This window comes from Eleutherodactylus coqui, chromosome 13, assembly GCF_035609145.1.
Source record: "Eleutherodactylus coqui strain aEleCoq1 chromosome 13, aEleCoq1.hap1, whole genome shotgun sequence".
Taxonomy (NCBI): domain Eukaryota; kingdom Metazoa; phylum Chordata; class Amphibia; order Anura; family Eleutherodactylidae; genus Eleutherodactylus; species Eleutherodactylus coqui.
In genome coordinates this window covers 51,273,165-51,298,684 of record NC_089849.1, presented here as the reverse complement: position 1 = coordinate 51,298,684, position 25,520 = coordinate 51,273,165, and the positions used below count along the sequence as shown (strand labels likewise).

Sequence of the window (25,520 nt, the reverse complement as noted above, 5' to 3'; positions counted from 1 at the left end):
TATATAATAGACCTGAAATCTCACCTTTCTTAACAATATTTTCTAACTACGGCTGCATGTGAATCTATTCAGCAGATGAGTTATATTATGTATAAATCATGTTCATATGTAAGTCTGTTTAAAATCGATTACATGGGGTCCTTCCTTCGTTGGTTGAAGAAGCTGACTCTAAATATACAACATGTCTCAGTGATGCCTATGACTGCTGAGTAGAGATGAGCGAGCACGCTCGTTTAAGGCTGATGCTCGAGAGAGCATTGGTCTTTTTGAGTAACTGCTTACTGTTCTGAGCATCATGCGGGGGGGCGGTGATGGGGAGTGGGGGGGGGGGGAGAGATCTTTCTCACCCCCCCCCCCCCCCCCCGCATGGTGCTCGGACGAGTAAGCAGTTACTCGAAAAGACCGATGCTCTCTCGAGTATCAGCCTTAAACGAGGCTGCACTCAGACCCCACTTTACACCCCTATAGAGTGTGGGGTCCCAAATCCTTACTTTGCCAATGAGAAAAAGGAAGATTCAGTTAAACACAGGGACTTTTCTATTTTTTGTGCAATACTGAGAGGTGCAGCTCATTAAAGGTAATCAGTATCTGCCCCTACAAAGTTGTGAATGGCCACTATCACACTTGGTCAGACTAACGTACATTGTGATACAAGGCTGCTATTGAGGGTCTCCTAACTTTGCAGTTTCTTTGTCTGTTTTGTAACTAAAGTACGATAAGAAAAAAAAAAAAGCAGTAGTGTAGTACAAAATCAGCCTTGGCTCCCAGGCGGCAGTGCTGGTCCTTGTGTAGCAGGCCTTGGAGAATGTCGCAGACTGCAGTGGTTTTTCCTCCTGGTAGTTGCAGGGGCTGATGGAGGATATTGTCATACATCTGTGACACATCCCGGCTATAGAATGGTGGCTGCATACAAAGAGAGGAGAAGATATGTTAAAGTGATGCTCTGCTTTGGAGCTACTTTAAAGAATATGTTATTGAAAAGCATGAATAGCAATTCCCTAATTGAAGTTTATTTCTGGATTTGATTGCTATTGGAGACCCCCCACTGCAGCAATTTCAATGATAATCGTAAAAAGACCTGTCAGCGTTTGGGAACCACTGTCTAGTTTCTCTTTTAGGTTATATAGAGGCAATAGAGCACAGATCCCAAACACAAGGCCCACTGCCTCATTTTATGGAGCCCACCAGCCGTGCTTAATAAAGGGTTTATCCAGGCAGTGCCCGTTGGTATACACTGGGATTGAAGCAAAAGCCTGCAATTACAAGTGCAGCTACCATTGATTTCAATGGGAGCTGCTCTTGCAACTATGAGCGCTGGCCAGGACACGGGACGGAGCAGCGGCTTCCGCTATGACCTCAGTGTATCCTGACGGGTGCTGCCTCTACTCATCCTGCCTGCAGCTCTGGTTAAGCGGCGCAGTGCAGAGTCTGTGACTGCTGACCTCTGCGCTGAGTGGAGAGGTCAATGCATACAGACTCAGCATCGGCTGCTACCGCCAGACCATAGATGCTGCCAGGGTGAGTGTAAAGCCTGTAGGGATGCTGCCCGAGCAAAGGCCAATAGGAGGGTTGCTATCAGATTTTTGTCCTGCCAGCATCCTTGGGACTACTATGGGGGACACTATTACTATTGGGGCCAATATAGGGCAAACTGTTTCTACTGGGGCCACTATAGGGGTCACTGTTACTACTGTGACCATTATGGGGGTCCCTATCATTACTGGGGGTACTGTTACTATCGGGACCACTATGGGAGATACTATTACTACTGAGACCATTATGGGGGTCACTGTTATTACTGGGACAACTATGGGGATCACTATTACTACTGGGATCATTATGGGGGTCACTACTGTGGCCACTATGAGGGGTCATTATTATTACTGGGGGCAGTATAGGGGCACTATCACTTGTTTTGTCGACACAAGCGCTTATACACAGACTCATTGAATTGGTGCATCAATACACAGGTTTCCTGTGTATTCACTGCGCATTTGCACCTGCCTAGTCACTTTAATGGCCTTTTGCGATGCGTAATAGGCACCAAAATAGGCCATGCCGCATATTTTTTCATGCGTTTGCACATTGCTTAAAAAAATACTCTCATGTGAACGAACCCATTGAAATCAATAGGTTCAGTTCACTGTGTATTATGTGCTGAAAAACTGTACGCATAATATGCTGCGCAAATACGGAGATGTGAAAGAGCCCGTGTGTTACAATTAAAATCGTTTTTTTGAAGACAACCATAAGGCTGATGTGGCCCTCAGTGAAATTAGTTTGACACCCCTGCAATAGAGGGAGGTAAGAGAGTGCGGCTGTAGACTTGGAGGACCTAGTACATCCATGAATTACATGGACTGTCCTCTGATTTCAGTGACTGTTGTGTACTTTGGACCTCCATCCCTCTTTCCTTTAATGTCTGGTGCCAAATCACTTTCATTTATTTGACAGATTAGGACTTGAGAATATGACCCGGCATAGAAGAGGATATTGCACAGGAAAATGTGTCCAATCAGGTTATGTAAAAGGAAGAAGGTTTGGTACCATGTTAGAACAAATTGTTCCTGACCATCTCCGATTTTTACTAAACTTTGAACATTTGTTCCTTAACAGAATTTATATAAAAATCGAAATTTTCTGACCCATCGGGTCATGGGGTCAAGAATAGAGATGAGCGAGTACCAAAATGCTCAGGTCCTCGTTATTCAAGTGAAGCGTTCCGTAATATTCGAGAGCTGTATTCGAGTAACGAACCCCATTGAAGTCAATGGGGGACTCGAGCATTTTTGTATTTGACCCGCCGGATGCCGAGCTCTTTTTTTTTTTTTCCCCTCTCTCCCTCTCTCCCTCTCCCCCTCTCTCTCTCTCCCCCTCTCTCTCTCTCCCCCTCTCCTCCTCTCCCTCTCCTCCTCTCCCTCTCCCCCCCCCCCCATACTGCTGTTGACGTGCGCAGGCTGGCACGTCACAGCAGGAAGTGGTAATGTGGTGAGGGGTCAAAACGAGGAGGGGTCGAACTCGGCGTGGTACACGCTCCAGTAACGAGCATTATCGAGTATGCTAATACTCGAACAAGCATCAAGCTCGGACGAGCATGTTCGCTCAACTCTAGTCAAGAAATACAGGGAGAATGGTTAATTTTGTGAAGGTCACATAGCATTATAATTTTTGATCATTCATATCTTAGACACTATGGGCGTAGGAAGATGTGCAAGTTACATTCTCTTTGTAAAACATAGATTTATAACATGTCTCCTAACACTATAAATCCAATACCGGTAAGGGTAAAATTGGAACAAAAATGTTACTTTTTTTTTTTTTTTTTTAAACTGAGCCACTCCAGAGAGAAAGCTGACGAAGACCTTCTATAATATAATATGCCCCATATGCTGAAGCTTCCTACCACAACATTTAAGGAAGGAAAGTGTTCTTTGTAGTTTTCGAGAATGCTTATCACCTTGCCTATCTTCCGACACAATAGTTTTCGATATATGAATTTTCAAGAATTACGGTTTGTAAAATTTACACCCCTTTATTTCCTAACCCCATGACCCAGTTTGTCTTCAAATAGAGTTTTTTATACACAATAATGAACAAATGAGCAAAATTGGTTGGGTGTTACCTCTTGGGTGATTTATCCTGGAATGACCCTCGTAGAAATGATAGATTTTGTTATTTTGTTATGGCTAACTAAAGGTTATGATGTTGCAGCAAGCTTTCAAGGCTGTTTAGGCCTTTATCTCAGGCTGGTATAACTAAATTATATCTGCTCTTTTGTATGTGTATATATACTACATATCTTGATGTATATTTTGTTAAATCATGCAGTAACATCATCTCTTCTTGTTAAGCTTGCAGTAACTTCATTTCTTTTTGTTGGCCATTAAAAGATATATCATTTCGACAAGATTACATTGTTTCTCTTACGGAGTGCAATAATATCCTGTTACATGGCATGCTGTATCTGTTACATAAGTCAGAAGTTGCTTTCTCATTGAACTGGCAGAGAAATAGGTGAAATGTGAACTATGGGGTGGATTGATGCAAAGGACAAGTTGGATGAGACAGACACAACTATGACCTGCTCACCCAGTCCACGATTGCTCAATCTGCCCCCACCTCCTGAGCTGGTAGAAGCTGCAGGCACCATATCCTCACATTTTAGGGAAAGAAGAGAGAAAGAAAAAAGGCAATAGAACAAAAAGAGTAAGCGTTGAATAAAAGGATAGGTATAGTTCATTCTCTGCCTGATATTAGATACTTGCCAGACCGTAAAGCATCTCATATAGGACTGCACCCAGACACCACCAGTCTACTGTGCGATCATATGGCTGCTTCTTTAGAACCTCTGGTGCTAGGTACTGTAAAAAAATAAATATATGTATATTTAGAAATGTAAGATATTAGCACGACGGTCCTTACACTAGTAGTCAGATAGTATGCCGTTGTGTTAAAACCTTTCATTTGGTAGTTTTATATATGTGCATGCCATAAGCCCTCACAATGTCACAGGAGTAGGCTTTGGATATAGAGATAAATACATTTATTTGATACATATGAAACAACAATATTCCCTATCTACACAACTGGTGTCTAAAGGGTTAAATGTTAGAAGATCCCTTTATTACAAGGAGAAACCTAGATACAGTGATACCTTGGGTTAAGAGTGCCTCAGCTTACAAGCATTTTGACTTGAGAGCAGGCTCTCTCCCAAATTTTTGTTCTGATTTAAGAGCAAAAACTTGGGTTACAAGCCTTGCTCTCAATGGGGCTGCCGCTGCTGCCTGTGGCCCCATTGAAAGCAATGGCCTACTGGCAACCCCTGCAGTGATTTTTGGAGAAGGGCTTTAAATATAAGCACTTCTCTGAAAATCAACCCTAGCTGTAGTAAATATATACTCACCTGTCCGCCGCTGCCGGGGCTCAGGCGTGTCTAGCCACCGCTTGTTCTCCCTGCATTTTTAATCCCCGCCTGCTGAAAAGAGCACTGCAGAGCAGTGTAGGGAGAATGAGCGGCAGCTAGATGCGCCTGAGCCCTGGCAGACAGGTGAGTAAATATTTTTTTTTTACTACAGCTAGGGATGATTTTTCAGGGAAGGGCTTATATTTAAAGCCCTTCCCTGAAAATTACTACGATGGTGCCGGCGTCCTATTGCTTTCAATAGGGCAACGTCATCCCCATTGAAATCAGTGGGAGAGCTTTGTGATCCGGAACGGATTAATGGCTTTTCCATTCATTTCAATGGGGAAAATTGATTTGACTTAAGAGTGTTTTGGGTTAAGAGCTCCGTCGCGGAACAAATTAAATTCTTAACCCTAGGCATCACCGTATATCTTTGGAGATGAGCCGCCTATGAACATTTATAGATTTAACAACCTGGCTCATGAGAAATTAGGTGGTTCTAAGATGAAATCTGGTGCAGAGTGTGAAATGATTGTCACTGCTGGAAAATGGCTCGGTCTGAGATGGTTTATGATCTGTTTACTATGCAACTAAAGGTTTATTACTGCCCAGTTCATAAGAGTTCTGATAAGGCTTCTACATGACCTTTGAATATCTAATGCATTTTGGACCTAGTCCTCCCCATACAAAATCATTAGAGAAAAGTTGTCCAAACCCACCGACTGTTGCCTGTGTGTGGGGCAGGGTCATCCTGACTTTCCCATGACCAGTGGTGTTGGATAAATTTCAACAGTCGACCCTTTTGTTCTTCCAAGAAATAAGCCGCTATTAGAGAAGTCTGGCTTTGGCTTTCTCCACCGTCATCATGGAAAACACATGAGCATTCATCTGACAGCTATTGAAGGTGTATGGGCACCCTAAGAACACTATCTGCCCAAAGGTATCGAGGGTATTAACTTCAACAGCAATGTGTAAGTATCTAGAAAACTCAGAAACAGAGACTGGATGGCTGGTATGATTACATGAAGGTGTTACCAGGATGGGCAAATTAGGGGTTATGCTTTAAAGTGTGGCTGAAGTATAGGGTAACACGGAGCTAGTCAGGACTTTCTTTTCCACTTCTATATCTACTAAATCCCCTTTTGAAGATTCAGTGGTGATTGTTGCTAATTTATTAATAACTCGAATCTAAAACAATTGTTTCTATATTCACAAAACAGATGAATGTGGGTAAATACCTCCGGTGTCCCACAGAAGGTACTGGTGGTTCCTTCTGCTTCCATCCCCTCCTTACAGAGTCCAAAATCAGTCAGCACCACATGGCCCTGAGTGTAGGAGAAGATGAGTCTCAGTTATGATTATACATAATATGGATATCTAGAATGCACATTCTGTCAGTGTGACACAATCCCACTAATAATTTTTTTTTTGGTCCCTACCTGGCTGTCAAGAAGGATATTTTCTGGCTTTAAATCCCTAGAAAAAAAATCAGCCATTCAGAAATAGTGGAAACACTTTCTTAAACTAATTAACAGTACGTTTAGCCATATGGTTGAGGTGTATGTTAAGCAAAATGTTGAAGGGAGTGAAAACATTTGCAGCTTTAGCTCTAAGCCTATATGCTGTAGTTGCATACATCTGCCATTGATGCCCCATGATATTAAAAGGGTCACTCCGAAAGTAATACCTCTTATCCTATTATGTTGGCACACAATGTCAGAAGCGGATGTTGGCAATAGAGTTTGAACCTTCCAGCTAATATCCAGTAACTTCATTGTTTCCAACACAATACAGCCGATAGTCAGCTGCTTACTTGGACGTAATAACATTTTCTTCAATTTCATTAATGTGTCTCTGCTTTAGACAATATTTCAATAATTTTCAGGAAATTGTATCTTATAAATCCAACATCCCCTTTTAGGCTACCAACATGAGCAGAGAGGGAGACCAAGACAGTATTACTTTTAGTCACAGCTAGAAAAGCATTACGTAGGGAAGGTTTGTTTTGTAAATCATCTTGCATATCCACACTACTAGCTTGTGCTGAAATGGCCTGCATAATAGTATTCACAGAGGCAGATGTAGCATATAAAACAGGGCCATTCTTACCCCTCTCAGCAGAGGGAGATAATGCATTAAAAATCCAGTCGGAGGAGGCAAATACAACTGTAGATGTTTCAGTAACATTTCTTGCTGGGGTTACAGGAGGAGTTGAGTGAGTAAATTCCACAACCCCTGTTTGTCACATTTCTCAGTAAAGCGATCATAATGGTCAAAGTGTTCTGTACATTCTACACAGTCACCTCACTCAATATTTGCTAATGTCTCTGATGCTGTGCTGGCAGCCTCATGGCGCAAAGTATTTGCAGTAATGTTTACAGACGTCTGCACCTGAGTGCCATCATGAAGTGTACATGCACCTTCGGCTTCTTTCCTTCTCGTCATCACAATTTGGTTAAACGACAGACCTCACAACAAACCAGCTATCCCTGCTCCTCTACTTCTCCGCTCGCCTACAACAGGAACCATGGTGCAGAACAAACAAAGGCCCAGGGACCGGGAAAAGAGAGCCAGAACAACAGAGTCAAAAACACCGCCTCTGGAAAAGAACCAAGCTAACAAGCAGGCAGAACAGGTGGAAGCTCTCCTCTGTGTCTTCACTGCTCACATCATGCTCCAGGCCACAGCCAGACTTTGTGCAAAAACAAAAACCCTATTTCACCATTGTTTTTGTGATTTATTTCTATGGCATTCACAGTGTAGTATAAATAATATGCTACCTTTAATCTACGGCTCATTACAATTATGACAATTGTATAAAGGTTTTATTACATTTTAGGGCTTTTGCACAATATAAACACTTTTTTGGGTTTTACAATACTTTTTGTGTGGTGCCACATTGCAGGACCAGAGCATTCTTATTTTCCAGTTAACAAAGCTGTATAAGGCCCCCTGCACACGGGCGGATATTCTGCAGCTGGATTTCCCACAGAATTTTCCCCCCTGCCCGCCTGCATAGGATTGCATTGCCAAACGCAACCCTATGCACACAGCCGCGATTTGTACACGTAAAAACACGCGCGGAAAACAAATCGCGGCATGTCCTATTTCTCGAAGAGGCCCACACAGAAATGTCAGTAGTGACGGGCCGGCTCCGCTCTGCGCATAGCAGAGACTGAAGAGCGTGTGAGCCGCAGGGCTGTGCAGGGGCACGGGACCGCATCCCGCTGCGAGCATTTGGCCTAAGAGCTTTTTCTTTGTGGGACAACTTGTAGTTTCATTGGTACCATTTTGAGGTATGTAAACGATGACAGAGTTTGCTCATTCACTCCTGCAGCCTGTTTGTACAGGTAGATTCATCGTTCATCGTACAATTGTCCACATCCATTGTATCAGTAAATGCGACCAACTAAACAATCGCTGTTCACATGCAACAACGTACGGACGAGCAAACAATTATTTTCATGTACGAGAAGCAAATGAATTCTCGTTCAATCGTTGGCCCTGTTTACACTTCATGATAATCATTCAAATTCACATGATCCAACAATTTTGTGAACAATAATCGTTCCGTGTAAAAGGGAACTCATGCAGGAGAATCGCAGATCTCTGCCGCTGGTCTCCCCTCCCTTCTCTCCTCTGCTCACACCCTAAAAAATGGGAGCTCCAAATTCGGTATTCCCGACTCCACTTCAAACAGTTGTAGCTCCAGTTCTATAAGGGCTGCGGACATGCATTTGGTGTCATTTTAGCTTTAGAATGACACCAAAATTATGTTGGTAGCCCTGAAAGAATCGGAGCCGCAGCCTTTCAACGTACAACAAGCTCTGTTCCTCCTGAACTGTAATGTCCTTAACCTGCAAAGGGAACAGAGCTCCTCCTAAACTGCTGGGGGTTAATAACATCCACAAACACTGGAATGTTTCAATTTTTAGGAAAATGAATGTTTGGAACTGTATGGTTTGCACATCTTTTACTGAAATGCTATTACAGAATACATTGCTGCTACATACGCTACATTACCTGTAGACAATATTTAGAGAGTGCAGGTAGCCAACAGCACTGGCCACTTCCGCTGAATAGAAGCGTGCCCGCGGCTCCAGGAAAGATCGCTCCCTTTGCAAGTGGAAGAAAAGCTATGTGGAGAGAAAAGAAAAATTCTGAACCATCGGGCAATAACCGTCTTGGTTCTATTATTAATAAAGGAGGGATTGGCTGTATGTACACCGAATGATCACTGCATTAGGGACAGCTGGCACATGGCACCTTGTGATCAGTAATGTGGTACCACGTGATGGCCGCGTCAGTCTCAGTTAATGTGCCAATCTCTCCTCTGTGAAGCAGAAAGCAACATTTGACAATCAGCAGCAGGCTGCGTGTGGTTAATCCTTAGAGGCGAGCATCTGATGGCACGTCTGGTATCTCAGCAACAATGGACCAACTGAACCAGGAGTACAACAGCGGGGAAGTTAGACAAATTTCCACGATGACCGTGTGGCATATCTTGTGTCAAATGGGGTTCAATAGCCGAAAACCGATAATCAACAACAACATCTAGCATGGGCCCAGGAAAGACGTCAAAGTACCTTGGACTCATGGCAGAAAGTCGTCTGATGTGACAAGTCCCGTTTCCTGCTGAACTATATGAATGGCCTAGCACAACTAGCATAAACAGCATGAAGCCGTATACTATGGGTGTACTGTTGGGGTCCAACAGGCTGGTGGTGGTGATGTCATGATCTGGGGAGCATTTTCCTGGCATGGCCTAGGACCATTGATCATCATATCACAATGATTGAATGGTGTACCCTACAGCTGTTAGCTGACCATCTGCACCCATATCTTCAAGAAGTCTTCTCTGACCACAGTGCCATCTTTCAATAGGACAAAGTTCTGCGTCATCAAGCTTCAATCACTAGGAAGTGGTTGGAGGAACACAGCAATTCTCCATCGTGTCTTGGCCCCTAAACTCGCCAGACTATAATCGCATTGAAGATGTTTGGGATAGGGCAGTGAGATCTGCTCCCACTTATCTGCAAAATGTGCACCAACTGATGGAGCTGCTGCAGTAAGCATGGGTCGAGTTGAGAATGGAGGACACTCACCGTCTTATGGAATCTGTTCCCTGATGACTGAAAGCCATGATCACCCAAAAAGATGGACCAACCTGTTATTCGGTAGATGTTCCTGATGCAGTGATCGTTCAGTATATAACTGTTCCACTGATGTTCTTTTAAATCCGTATATGGAGTTCTTCTACAATTATGTATCCCTCTAGTCTGTCAGCAATAACCATTAGCTCATGACATAGTATCTTCCATAGAAATTAAATGATTATGTGAGCAATACATTCGAGATTCTGATCAGTGCTGCAAATATAGCTGCAGACTTATCTCTCGTAATAGGCTGATGTGTGATTGAGTACTGCTATGCATATCAGCAGTTGTCCCTCAAGTACATTTTCATCCTAATTGAGATGGAAGAGGTTTAAGAACCCCATTGCGGGGAGATAAGGAAACATCCCATAAATGATGATCGTTGAGGTTAAACATCATTGCGTTTAGTGCTTTTCATGATAAAATGCTGATCACACGATTTAATAGCTGTTTACGGTGTGTGTATCCACTTTGTTTATAATCAGTCGGTGACTGCGCAGTGCTGAATACAGCACAAAGATAGGTCAGACAGCATCTATTACCGAAACACAAGTTAAGGCGCTGTTAGACGGAACGACTATTGTTCAAACAACGAAAGTGAACGATAATCGGTCAGACTAAAAGCGAGTCAACGACTTGAATGATGAACTAGAATCACTCGCTTTTCATTCATCATTCATTTTATGCAGGCATAAAAAACATTGTTGGCTCGTTCACTTATCGCTTGGTTTAAAGAGCAATCGTTCCATCATTCTCCTTCACGTATATAGTGAATGTGAAAGACTGAACGATTCTGAGTGATTTCTCATTTGAACAAGTCAATGGAGCATCTGTCTGTCTAAACAGGCTGCACGAGTGCGAACGAGCTACCGGTGACGTTACTCGCTCATTCAAACGAGAATCGACTCGTCTAAAAGGAGCCTACGCTAAAAGCCCATTTAAATGGGCAAGTAATCCGCCTGCAATAACCGACAATAAAGCAAGACAGTAGACCCTCCATTTAGGGTTCTTTTAGACAAGTCGATTCTCCTTTGAACGAGCGAGTGACATAGCTGCTAGCTCGTTTGCTTTTGTGAGCCTGTTTAGGCAAATTCATTCATTGTATATGCTCATTCACTGTATAAGCAAATGAAAGGGAATGAACGGAATTATGGGCTGCGTCGTATGTACGCTGCACCCGGCCGTCTTAATGGGTAAGAAAACACAAAATTTGGTCACAGCTTTCTCTTGTTCATGCTAAAGAGGCCTTACACATCCTGTGTGAAAGAGGCTTTCTACAAAGGGATGTGCTGCTACAAACAATGATTTTTATGTCCACGAGACAATCCATGACAAACGAGCTCCTGCGTCTTTCGATAGCTACACATGATTACACAGTGCTATGATGAGGAATTAGCATTCAGCCTTTTAGCACCCCATGTAATACCCCATTTACACTGACAGAAGATTGCTCAAAAGTCGCTCAAACGATAGTTTGAGTGACAGTTTTGAGCCATCATTTTTGCATACTCTATAGTAGCTAAGTAGCTACTATACAGCTATGTAGGCACAGAGGGACACTGCTACGGCCTCTAATAGTACAGTACAGCTGATTTGCTTGAGCAAACAGCTGTAGTGTTCTCTGTGCTTACAGCCCGTGCCCCACTGTGAATTCACAACAGGACACAAGCACAGAGAATCTTATCAGTGCAGCTGGCTGATAACAGCCTACTCCACTGATAACAGCTGATCACTCAATTCTAGCAAGCTAGAATCCAGCAATGAATGACTCATGCACGAAAACTGCATGATGTCCCTGCATTTAGATACAACAAGAATCGCTCAAAAGATTCTTTTGAGCAGTTCTCGTTGTGTCTAAATCAGCCTTAATATCTCTATCAAGATTACCGCTAATACTTTCAGTACAGGACCCAAAATCATTTACATTTTACAGATAACTCCATCTAACTGGATCTACTGGTATTTGTATTGATCAAGTCGATAGTTGAGAAGGAAAGTGATCTTTAGGCCCATTTAAACGAACGAATTTGAGCGATAATCGTTCAGTCTGAATGCCAAAAAAATGGCTCATTTGCGGTTTATAGTTTGTTAAGCTGACTTTTCAGTCAGCTTAAAAAAAAACCTTGTTGGCTCGCTGGCTTCTCATCCTGTGTGAATGCGCCCTGTTCAGTTCTGCCCATAGGAGGTGAAGCGCTGAGCGAGAAGCCTATGAGCCGGCGGCAAAATCTCAGTGTACACCCTCTGCATGAGCGCTGACATCAGCATTTGTGCAGTCCTTTAAAAGACTGTTGGCCCGTGTAAAAGGGCTATAAGACAGTCTGGTTGTACAGCAAGTAGGGCAAAGATTGGCGATTATGGGTTATTAGACTCATCTGTGGTAACTACAATCTCACCTCTCCTCCATTTACATAATCCAGGACAAAGTAGAGTTTCTCGGGAGTCTGGAAGGAGTAGTGTAGTCCCACGAGGAATGGATGCTTTAGGTTCTTCAGCAAAACATTCCTCTCGGCCATGATGTGTGATTGCTGAGAAGAGACAGGAAACCATTAGGGTTAATGGGCTCGGAAAGGAAGGTGCTGTTCTAGCTAGAGTATGTATGATGATGGAATACCTCTTTTCTCTTCAGAATGGTCTTCTTCTGCAGAACTTTCACAGCATAGAACGTATTGTCACTTTTACGCTTCGCCAGAAGGACCTGTGAGAAGCGATCCTTCATTAGTTTCTAATTCAAGATGTGCTTCAAGGTGCTGATGTGTGTGAGGGCTCAGGCCCATTCCTGTTTAATGCATCCACAATAGGACTCCCATGGTCTCTACCCCATATACAAAGGCACGCACGTTTTCTTCTCTTATGGATTCCATATGAAAAATATTCAGCTGACGTCTTGTATGGTATTGAGCACTTTTGTAATGGGAAGTGCTCCTTACCCCTCTCTACAGCGTCTTATCATTAAGCTCTATACGGCCACCTCAACATGATGCTTTTATACCAGTACATTATATAACGTAAAGTTCCCCAATACTATGTTATGATTATAATTGCTCTCTATAGGCCGCCTGCAGAGGGATGGGTCAGATCTCGCTTTAATATATGCATAGTGCCCTACAGTACAACATTGAAGTATTACCTGAACAAACTCCTTTGCTGCATATCTATGTACAGGAAAAGTCCGTTCTTTAAAAGCCCATCCGGGGATTACCTCAGTCCGGCGATCCACTACTCCGCGTCATCATGCTGCGCTTGGTTGCCAGGTAACGCGGCTGCCACCACGTCAGTGGTTGGCGCCGCGTTCCCGTCGCCAGAGCGCATGCACAGCGACGCCTCGTCATCGCGTCCATCGCACTGCGCTGGGTTGCCGGGGAGCGCGGTGGCTGCCACGTCACTGGTTGGCAGTGGTTGGCGCCGCGCTCCAGGCGCCTATGCGCATGCGCAGTGATGCCTCACCACCGCGTCCTTAGAGATGACAGCGGGGGAGGTGGCTAGATGCCTATTGGCTGGCCGTGACGAGCCCCCCGGGAAGGGAGGCGTGGCCTTTCATTTATAAGCCTCTAGTTGAGGTGAACCTACCAATGCTGCTCAGTTGAACACAGCCGTCAGGCTGTACGTGTCTGCACTTAAAACAAACCATCCTGATGACACAGACATAAGAAAAAGATCTGTAGAAACGCGTCGATGGGGCTATTAGAGTAGTAATAGGGTTAACATTGGGCATTTATTGATATTGTTGATGGTATTCTTGAGAAAATTTGAACCATCACAGCCCAATGTTTCCCAGACAGATTGGGTGACAAACATCTAAAAGGGGTTGAAGCACTGAGATATTCCTGCAAAACCAAGAGGAATCTCATCATACCCATTTGTTTGACCACTCGTATGCATAAAGGCATAAGTGTAAGAAGAGCAGAGGCGGCGCTTTTTCATTGCCGCTGCAAAGGAAAAAGACTCAGCAATATATATCAGACGCTGGGTTCTTTTCCTTTTAATATATTCTGCTAATTGGTCTTGCAAAAAGAATCTGGTATGCAATCCCAATGAGTCAAACCCGCACATGGTGATTAAGGGGATGTAAACTTTATCAACAGATTCTTTTTGAAAAACAATTTTGCTTGTAATAGGAGACTGGTTTGGGGGTATTATATATCACTGATACCATTTGGCGTTGTTAGCGCTAAAGGCTATTAGTTATCTTTCAAGTAGTGATAGATACCCTCCTTACTATAAAAGTATCTCCTTCATGAGAGATATATATATATATACAAGCAATTATTGAAACCAATTCAGAATACCATATTAGTTTAATAGAGGTTTTATTATATAGAAAAAAACGAGGCTTTCACGCATCTTAATTTATTTTCAAATAAAAGTTAAATTTTAACATTAGTGATTCCCTCGGTGATATTTGTTCTAGAATCCATTCTGGGAATTGTTCTGTCACGGTGACAAATCTCTACCCCATATACAAAGGCACGCACGTTTTCTTCTCTTATGGATTCCATATGAAAAATATTCAGCTGACGTCCTGTATGGTATTGAGCACTTTTGTAATGGGAAGTGCTCCTTACCCCTCTCTACAGCGTCTTATCATTAAGCTCTATACGGCCACCTCAACATGATGCTTTTATACCAGTACATTACATAACGTAAAGTTCCCCAATACTATGTTATGATTATAATTGCTCTCTATAGGCCGCCTGCAGAGGGATGGGTCAGATCTCGCTGCGAGAATTCTTGCAGCGGGATGCACACCCGTGCCCCTGCAGAGACCTGCGGCTCACCCACTCCCGTCATCAGCTCTGCTCTGCTATTTGCCAGCTGCTGCCCAGCCGGCACCTGCGCAGAGAGGAGCCGGCCGATCACTAGTGATGTTTATGTGCAGACCTCTGCGAGACCCGCACAGAAATAGGACATGCCACGATTTGTTTTCCGCGCGTGTTTTCACGTGGACAAATCGCGGCTGTGTGCATAGGCTGTGTGCATGGCAGCGGGCACAGGAGGAAATTCTGCGGGAAATCCGGCCACAGAATTTCCGCCCATGTGCAGGGGGCCTTATTCATACATGGAAGATTGGAGACGGTGCTTGAAAATCAGTTCCAAGTATCTGAATGGGGCTGTTTTTGCAGCAAGCATATGGATTTCTGTAAGCACCATTCAAATGAATGGGACCATTGCAGACATTTCTGCAACAAACTTGCCGCATGTGAAGCCTTAAACTGAAGGGAATGATTTACTGATGAGCCTCTCTTATGACCGTCTTCATTAGCTGAAAATTACCAAATTACCATAAATGACTGATGTTTTGTTCATAGTCCTTGCATGTCATGTGCAGTGAATAGGAATTCTCTATGGCTGAACAGAATTAGCAAGTATTCTGTTAGATTATTATTCTGTTTACAGGGGTTTCCCAGAACTAAACTATCAATAGTTGATCGGCAGGGGTCCTCTGCTCTGAAGCCCTGCCAATTGGCTGAGCGCCACTGTCACTTCAGCCCATACCAGGTACGTATACTGTATAGAGGCTGTGCCTGGTATTGCATCTCACTCCAATTAAATTGAATGGGAGTGGGCTGCGTCAACTTCACATGCCTGACCAGAGGCCTCAAGCACTCATCCAAGCATCACGGCCTCTTCAATCAGTTGGAATCCCGAGCGGCAGACCCCTGCTGATCAACTAGTGATGACCTATTGTGAGGATAGCTTATCAATAGTTTAGTCCGGTAAAACCTCTTTAAAGGGAGGGTTTCTGCTAAAAACAAATTAGGGAATTGCTACATATGTATTTGCTTACACTGATCATTAAAATATTTTGAAACCAGAGCTTCATTTTAAGGCAAACTTCCTTTTTCTGTTATACTAGGATTGGACGTGTAAGGAGTAAAACTGTTTGTACGAACTGAGCAGTGCTAATACACAAGATAAAAGTCAGCTGCTTGCAATATAATACTAATAATCTCTATACAGCGCCAACAAAAAATTGGTTATAGCATCCAGTAATAAATGCACAGCTCGAACTATAGGGGTGAGGGCCCTGCCCGCGAGAGCTTACAGACTATAAGGAAATATACAAATACTATACACATATACATTAAGCTGTGTGGATCACCCGCCGTGTTTGGGAATAAACAGACAAGTGGTGTGATGTGGTACGTGGGGGATGCAGTGGGAAGAAGGGGTTCATGTTTCAAAGGGAGAGTGTAGAGGCAGGCCCTAAAAATGTGTTTGTAGGGCATGCTTAAAGCTGTGGGTGTTGGGAATTAATCAGATTGTCTGGGGTAGCAAATTCCAGAGAACTGGTGCAGCTCAGGAAAAATCTTGGATGTGAGAGTGGGAGGTTTGAATTAGAGAGGAATTTAGTCTAAGGTCCTTAGCAGAGTGTAGATAGGGCAACAGACAAAGATGAGGGAGGAGAAACAGGGTGGCGCGGTATTGTGGAGGCCCTTATGGATGAGTGATGAGTTTAAATTGTATTCTATATTTGACCGCCAACCAGTGTAGTAACTGGCATAGATTGGAGGCATCAGTGTAGTGACTGGCACAGGGTGGAGGCATCAGTGTAGTAACTGGCATAGATTGGAGGCATCAATGTAGTAACTTGACAAAAAGATGATTCTAGCTGCTGCATTTAGGATGGATTGGAGAGGAGAGAGTTTAGTGAGGGGAAGACCGATCAGTATCGAGCTGCAGTAATCAAGCCGAGAATGGATCAGGGCAGCAGTAAGAGTTTTTGCTGTCTCCACAGTGATAAGAGGGCGGATTCGGTAGATGTTTTTGAGGCGCAGGTGACATGAATGAGCAAGTAACTAAATATGGGGAGTGAAGGAAAGATCAAAAGCTGCCAAGGAGTTATGGTTGTACCACAGACCAAAATGGAGGTTATGTTTAGGTCGGTCAGGAGATGCCAGAAACACAAGAAGTTTTGTTTTTGAAAGATTCAGTTTTAGTTAGAGAGACGAAAATAGCATTAGAAACAGGGGACAGAATCACTGGCGTTTTGTACAAGCAAAAGTGTAACGTCATGGGAAGAAGTATATAATTGGTCATTGTCATGTAAAGACGGTATCAAAACCCAAATATACTGATAATTTACCCAATAGTGGCCGTATAGTTAGAAAAGAGGAGAAGAACCGAACCCTGAGGAACCCCAACAGCAAGGGTAGGAGGAGAAGAAGTTGAGCTGGCAAATGATACACTGAACAAGTGTCAGAAAGGTAGGAAGAAAACTATTAAAGCGCAGTATCCTTAAGAATAGAGCAGCACATACTGAAAAGAATTTGGTGATCTACAGTATTGAACACCCCAGAAAGATCCAGGAGGTGAAGGGAGATTAGAGAAGGGTTGGTAGAGGCAGTTTTTTTTAGTAATGGGGATATGAGAGCATGTTTAAAGGAGGAGGGAAGGTTATCAGAAGAAAGAGACAGGTTAAATATTGTTGTAAGGCGATCGGTGACAGCCGAGGAGGGACACTTAAGGAGAGGAGAGGGAATGGGATCACTAATGCAGGTAGTATGGCGAGAAGAAAAGAGAAGCCTGGAGACGACGACTTCTGTTGTTGAGTCAAATGCTGAGAGTAAACTAGAGGGGGTACAGGAGAGAAGGGGATCAAAGATATCGGGGACTGGGAAGTTATTTCCTGCCAAATGTTGTCAATTTGCAATGTGTTCTGTAGGGGCAGGTGAGTCTGCAGAACAACATGTTCTGCTCAGAAACAGAGAAATAGCCGCAGCCCCTCCACCCAGCAGCAGCGTCCTGCAGAGTCAGCTCCAGATTATAAGATTAGCCACAAACTCCAAGTCCTTGGCAGCGGTGGCTGGAATTCTCACAGCGGTGCCCCAGAACTTGCACTTCTCTAACCCTGAGCCCCAGGTAGCACAAATTCCACTCAATGCCAAGGTGTAGTTCTTGTTAGAAAGATGAATATGTCTGTAACAATTCCTTATTAAATTGCATGATTGTATTTCATTTAGTTATAGAATCACTAGCAGAGGCTCCCAATCATAGTGAGGGCTTAATTATCCCATAGAACAATATTCTATTCAGTCCCTCCCCAGCTGAAATGGCTCATAACAAGGACTAATAGGTTAACTTCTGCTGCATTATGCTTCAGTTTTAGTGCCTCTTCAGGGCTGTATTCACACAAGGCGTCCATCCTTATGGGATATATTTTCCACAACGGAAAGTCTGCAGATTTACCATGGGATTCACATTATTTATTGCAAAGGGTGAAATCTTCTGTAAAAACCCATAACATTAATTGGCATTCTGCGGACTTGAATTGCGCACCACAGGTCCATTTTATGTTGCAAATTTTTTCCAATTTCGTCCATTTGACTTGTTTAATAAGGGCTCGGTCAGACGAGTGGAGATCCACGTTTTTCTGCGAGAAAAAAAACGCACCGCGTGCGGGAAAAAATCCGCACCTACCAAAGAAAGAACATATGGGTGGCAATAGACGTGGTCATACAGATTTTTTTCCCACATGCAATGCGGTTTTTTTTCCGCGCGGATCTCCGCTCGTCTGAATGAGCCCTAATATAATCACGCAAATTCATGTCAGAAAATATGCAGCATATATGCAACATAACCTTAGCGACCATTTAGACAAGCATATATTTTGACTGTGTGCTGTCTGTATATTTCACAGACGGCACATGGGCCAATTATAGCCAATTAAGACTATTCACAGGAGCGCTTTTTCATGCGGACAATTATTGTACAATGCAGTTGCAATCACTGCATGTCCTATTCTAGCCCATATCATGGATGAAAGTAGGACATGCAGTGTCCGCTATCCCTGCCACTTGGACAGCACACAGACTTGTGTCTGTGTGCTATCTAATGCAAACTCAACTTGCGTTTGCCCACCTGAATGGGCCCTAAAAGTTTGTGCTTTTACTTAGGATTAGTACAAGATAAATAATGCAATGTATTTACAAAGTTATTCTGTGTTGTATATTATATATGTAAAATGGTATTTAACCCTTTCCAATCCACTGTCTGACGACATTCTGATTGAAGGCTGTACAGCTCCGAAGTTGGAAGACGTCCGGCAGGGTATTTTTACTGTATATTACTGGCCTCTCCAGCATGTCGTATATCGCAGTACTGGCTCTAGCCAGCAGATGGCGCCATTGTATAATGGCAGAAAGAGAAAGCCACCTAGGAAACCCTGAATCTAAAATTGGATTGCAAAGGGTTAAAGGTAAACCGTGCAAGAAAATGTTTCCATGAATGTCCCTCCATAGTTCTCATGTATCTACCCAGCTGCTTCTGAGTTATCTTAGACTGATAAATGCTCATTTTCAAAAGGTAAGTAACAATAATGGTAGTGATTATGGCTCAGCTTTTCATAGAAACCGCAAATTATGTAAATCTGGATATTATCCCCTACTGTTCTGCCTGTATAAATGTCACAGTATTTCTAGCACGGCATTCAGGAACTGGACATAACTGTACATTCTTCCCGTATTGGGAAGTATTGCAGTACACTGATTTTAAGGGGATATCTTTAGTTTACCTTCAGTAAAACATTTATCAGCATCTGTGGCTATATTCTGTCGGGTCCTCCTGAAACTGGCCTTTAAGTGTTTCTATGTAGAAGATTAGAGCTACACAGGATCACAAAATGTGAAATATAAGGTATCCATACAGTATATAGGTGAGAAAAGCTGCCCAGGGGCTTCAGATGCTGTATGGCCATTTGTATGACTGCAGTTTGCCCTAAAGCCCTTGAAACATTCCCAACAATGTTCAGAGAAATCGTGTCAGATACAGACCTCTGAAAATAAAAACTTCCACCATTTACGTTTGGTAATCGGTGGGGGCGCCAGGAGTTTGACCCCCACCGATCTGTTGTTGCTAGCCATCGGTAATGTAGACCCGGTTAAACCCCTTTTGCTTCTTAAGCAATTCCATGTTTTATAATGAGAATTAACTCTAAACCAAAGCTTTGCTTTCATAACTACTTCAGTCGTTCTTATCCTCGTTGTTCTCAGTACGCACTTATTATTTTATACTAGAGCCGTTAAAGGGGTATTCTCATTTCTTGTGGCTATGGCAGATGGTGCTACCCCTTTAAGCGGTTACAGGTTTCCACTGACATTGCCTGATAAGATCTGGAGGTTTGTAGATATACGAGTAGATTGAGTAGTTTTTACAAACCTTTCCAAAGCTCCCCTTTCCTATAACTTTCAGAAAGTCAAAGTCCGTTGGTTTAGCACTGAAAAAAAAATGGCGACAATGTAATATTTTATATTGTTTTTAGTCCTGTTTGCTCCACAAGTGAAACATCTGCACATACATTTATCACTTCACTATAAGATTATGTTCACATGTGTCAGAACTATAGCAGAAGCTTCAACTGTTCTTCAGCTTCTAGATGGGGTTTTTTAATGGGGTGTTCCAGGCAAAATACTACTAATGACCTATCCTCAGGATAGGTCAATTGATTGGCTGGGGTCTGCCATTCGGGACCCCGGCCGAGCTGCTGAGTGGGCACCCGCTGTCATTGAGAGCTGCGCCTGCAGTTAGAAGCGCTGGCCACTACACAATGGTCAGAGCAACAGCTTCCGCTCCACTACTTTTGTGTAGCCGTGCTGACAGCATTCGCCTGCTCAGATGAACGGCCAGGGTCCTGAGCAGCAGACCCCAGCTAATCATCTATTGATGACTTATCCTGAGGATAGGTCATCAATAGTGTTTTGCCCAGGAAACCCCTTTACATTTTAAGCACATGCTCCCGAAATAACCCATTTCAGATATATGGGATGGATTTTTAGTTCCAAACGTTTCTACAACAAATGTGTCATGTGGGACTATATCCTTCTTACTTGTGACTATATCTTTCTTAACGCCCCCTCCTACATGGGTTGATCATCTGTCAGATTCTCACTGGATCATGGGAATCTGAATGATGATGAGGCTTTCCTTTGGAAGGATTCCATATGAATAACACAGAAAATGTTTCCATGCTTGCATCAGATACCATTATAGAGTTCATCTCCCCTTGAAATATTGCTAAGGAGTCATAGTAATTCCTACAGACTCTCACAATCCTGATAGCCATTGATAAAATGGGTACTGAATTGGTGGAAGGGGCCAGCTCATTCAGGATATCCGATCAGTGACAGCTCCTGGATCCCACTTACATCTGAATGGTAAGTCATAAGATACTGGAAATCTGAATGGCACATAAGTTTTAAAGGGAACCTGTCACCCTGAAAGTGCAGTGCAGCCTGCCAACAGCAGGTAATAGAGCAGGAGGAGCGAGAGAGACTGATATATAGTTTGTTGGAAAAGATTCATGATACTTAGTAATTTATTCATTGAAATTAGAGATGAGCGAGCGTACTCGGAAAAGCACTACTCGCTCGAGTAATTTGCTTTATCCGAGTATCGCTGTGCTCGTCCCTGAAGATTCGGGTGCCGACACGGAGCGGGGAGAGCGGGGAGGAACGGAGGGGAGATCTTTCTCTCCCTCTCTCCCGCCCGCTCTCCCCTGCTCCCCACTTCGACTCACCTGTCAGCCGCAGCGGCACCCGAATCTTCAGGGACGAGCACAGCGATACTCGGATAAAGCAAATTACTCGAGCGAGTAGTGCTTTTCCGAGTACGCTCGCTCATCTCTAATTGAAATCTCTACTTATTCGGGCTTAGGAGTCCAGTGGGCAGTCTTGTTAGTAATTTCCTGTATGCATCTCCTCAGCTCCTCCTGTTCTATAACAGGTTGGACTGCGTTCTTAAGGTGATGGGTTCCCTTTAAATTGTTTTTATTGTATATCAAATAGATAAACTGTATTCATATAACAATCAAAAACACCTTAAAGGGGCTGCCCCACAAAATGAAGTTATTATCCACAGGATTAGGAGATAACTATCTGATTGTTAGAGATGCGGCTACTAGGACTTCCCCACTGATCACAAGAGCAGGCATCCTGAAGGTCCTCAAATGAATTGAGCGCTGGCCACAATTGGGCACTACCACTCTAATCATTTCAACGGGAATGCCGGAGATGCTGTAGCCAAGTTCAGGTTGCTCAGCTGTCTCTTATTAAAATGAATGGAGTGTTACTGCTCATGCACGACCACAGCTCCAGTCATCTGGGGACCTTCATTGCTCGGGATCACAGCAGTTAGGCCCTGTCCTTTGGATAGAAAATACATTTTTGTCATGAGATAACCCCTTTAAGTAGCCCACGCCCTGCACTGGAGAAGAGGTTAAAGGGCAGCGCTCTGAATAAAAAAGGGTAAAGAGATAATAATAGTATTTATAGTAAAGGGTTAAACACATCCAACGTTTTGGGGACCAAAGTGGAGAAATTAGTCAACCTCCAACTAGGATGATGCCCAAATCACAAGTGTCTCCATTCATTTACCCTCTTTTGCACTTATTCTGTGAGCACTGGATCACTTTTTTCCTATATTACTACCCCCTGCACTGTGATTGAACAGAGAAGAAAGTGAATGAACTAAATCTGGCAAGGTTATCAGTACATATGAAATGCTGATAATGACTATAGAATAAACTATTTTTAAGTGCACTATTATGTAAAAATGACCGCTGGTACCTTGCTCTTGGTAATGTATTGATTAGTATTGTTAAAAACAGCTTTGTCATTGTTAAATTGGGTCACAAGAAAACAATATGGTTCATGAGGCCTGCATGCAGCTTAAAGAGGTGCAATATTTTTTTTATTTCTTTGAGAAATCCATCACAGTATTACTGGCCCCTGCTGTGAAGAATCCAGTTCTGTAGCTCATACGCTCCCCAGTCTGTGTATCCTGCACTTTTCATCCAGTCTCCAGGTCATATGACCAGCACTCTGACCAGCGTTCTGTGTCCCGCAGTTAATGAATCAACTTCATGTCAACAGTCATAAAAGAAAACTGTCTTTATTGTTCGTAACAACCAATCACAACGCAACTTTCATTTTGAAGATAGAATACAAAATAAAAGCTGCTCTGTGATTGGCTGCTATGGACAAGACAGACGGATTGTTTATGACAGCTGACATCTGTCCCATTACCTGCAGGACACAGAACGCTGGTCAGAGTGCTGGTCATCTGACTTCAAGGCTGAAAGAAAAGTGTAGAATACACAGCGAGGAGAAGAGAAGCTACAAAACGACATTCTTCAAAGCAGACGTCAGTGATATTGTGATGGAGTTCTCAAAAAAGGAAAAACCTGAAGTGCTTCTTTAATTACTCCATAGAGCAGGTCTTGCACAGCAGAGAGGAGGGTGTGTACTCACTTGGGGTTGGCAGACGGGCCCAGGTTTATATTCGAAGTCATGACTGGAGAGGGGAGTTCACCTGTTCCAGTCTTGATGTCACTCAATGAACTGTAAAGTGAAGAGGTTAGATTCCTTTGAAGTCAGCCATAAACATTCAGAATAAAATGGGAGGTGAAAGAGATACAACAGGAAGAACGAGCAGATACAAAGTCAGTTCTAAAAGCTAGGAGGCTCACGTGTGAGAAAGTCACAGGTGAGAGGCTGTTGGCAGGCTGTGGATTCTCATAGCATACACCAAATTCATGGCCAAAAATACACCTTTTTTTTTTTTCTTGTGTGAAGATCATATTGCACACGCTGTGCCTTTTTTTTTTATAAAGAGGAAATATGTGCCTGTTTATCTTGCACTAGGTGAGACAGCTCAGAGCACATTTACATAACGCACTATAGTATAGTAGTACAGATCATAGAAAGGTAGAGTTGGAAGGGACCTCCAGGGTCATCGGGTCCAGCCCCCTGCTCAGTGCAGGATCAGTGCAATGGTAGAGTTGGAAGGGACCTCCAGGGTCATCGGGTCCAACCCCAGATCATTGTGGCTACCATTGCACCACATCTATGAAGGTTGCTAATGCCTTAAACAAGTCAGGCCCAATGTAAACCAGGTTATATAGAGTGTGAATACTCTCTTATATATATATGCTGCTGCTCAGAATGGCCTCACAGGAGTTATGGTAAATTCACATGGGGCGGATTAGGGTATAAAAATACATTGGGGAAAAAAATGTGTTTTTGCCACAGTTTGCAGTTTCTTAGAGCAAATGTGGCAAAACTGCATGTGATTTCTTCTCATGCAGTTTTAGCGCCTACCTTGTGTGAATGCACCCTTAGGGCTTATTCAGAAGGGCGTATATCGGCCGAGTTTTTACGCCCATCCGATTTACACTGCCCCTCTCTGCAAGGGGAAGAGGCGGGAAAGGAGCGGCACTGAGCTTCCCCCCCCCCCCCACACACTGTTTGCAATGGGAGAGGTGGGCAGGGTTGGAGCTAAGTTCTGCCCCCTCCCATTGCAAACAGCGGAGAGGGGGCGGGAGCTCAGTGCACTAGCTCCCAACCCCTCCCACATCCTCCCCTTGCAAAGAGGGTCAGGGTATATTGGCCGGGCGTGAAAACTCAACTGATACACGCCCATCTGAATAAGCCCTAAGGGGCAGAGTAGGCATTTTGTCCAAACTACATCAATGCTACCAGCTTTTTTTGTGGTCATGGAAAAGTGTGTTTATGAAGCTGATATTTTACTCTGAAGCACACTGACACCAAAGACATACTTCAGATTTTAAAGCCACATGACAGGTCACTTTGCAGCATTTGAATGACATTTTGAAGATCCCATCTTCTTCACTGCTGCTGTAAATGATGTGGAAATTCTGCAAAGAAAATCCATAGAAAATCCACCCCCGTAAACATGGCCTAGAGGAAAAGCGGTGGTGCATGATAAAAATGTTGCTTCATTATTGCTTTACCCTGCGGATCTGTGCCAAACGACAAATGTGTGATTGTACCCTAAAGGTATCTCAAACAGTGCAGTGAAACCCCTGCCAATCAGCTGCCATCATGGGGGAAGTAATGTCCAGCCGTACATTTTTCCTGCAGCGGCCACTGCAAGGGAACTGTAACGCTACTTGGCGCACATTCAAATTATAATTGGTCATCTATGTAATACGTAGACTAGCCGGGTCTGTCACATACTCAGTGGCTGTCTGTCCTTGGCCATATAGGTATTTTGAGTGGAGGACGTGGTGTTATAAAGGTGCTCCCTAATGGAAAGGGCTTGTCTTAGTGAGATAATAAATAATTGGCACGTACCCCAACACTGGCATGGCTCCATCTGCTGCCCTAGGCATCACATCTGTTCAATTGTCAGTGATCCGGTCTCTCTGAATTAACAGTCTGTCTCATAGTGGGTTCTTTTCTATCCAAAATGCAAAGGTTTTGTAACTGCAATAGACTGATTGGAACTAGTGTAGACCTGCTTGGTGTAGGCCCTGTGCTGCGACACATTAACAGCAAGGCACGCGAGTGGAGGGTAGGGTTATTGCACAGGAACGCTGCTTTTTTAAGGCAGTTCTTCTGCAATCTGCGGAATTCACCTATTAACCCAGCAACAGTTAACGAGCCAATAAACTCATGAATGCGAATACATGGCGGTAGGTCAAGACATGGATTAGTTGGAGATTT

The 25,520-nt window shown here is 43.5% G+C and overlaps 1 protein-coding gene across 3 annotated transcripts in view; it reads right to left on the bottom strand.

The window, feature by feature from the left end:
- Nucleotides 1-25,520, bottom strand: part of SGK2 (serum/glucocorticoid regulated kinase 2) — a 34,975-nt gene that overhangs the window by 4,993 nt on the left and 4,462 nt on the right. For 2 of the 3 annotated variants that reach the window (XM_066587771.1, XM_066587770.1), the window contains exons 2-10: nt 23,304-23,393; nt 20,215-20,272; nt 12,671-12,754; nt 12,453-12,584; nt 8,927-9,039; nt 6,343-6,379; nt 6,142-6,228; nt 4,266-4,361; nt 748-903 (exon numbers count right to left, since the gene is read on the bottom strand). In XM_066587771.1, the coding sequence (XP_066443868.1) occupies nt 748-903; nt 4,266-4,361; nt 6,142-6,228; nt 6,343-6,379; nt 8,927-9,039; nt 12,453-12,584; nt 12,671-12,754; nt 20,215-20,272; nt 23,304-23,344 (804 nt within the window). In that variant the 5' untranslated portion in view covers nt 23,345-23,393. Of the gene's footprint in view, nt 1-747; nt 904-4,265; nt 4,362-6,141; nt 6,229-6,342; nt 6,380-8,926; nt 9,040-12,452; nt 12,585-12,670; nt 12,755-20,214; nt 20,273-23,303; nt 23,394-25,148; nt 25,247-25,520 lie in introns of those variants that run through there. The other variant, XM_066587769.1, reaches the window with a different exon arrangement.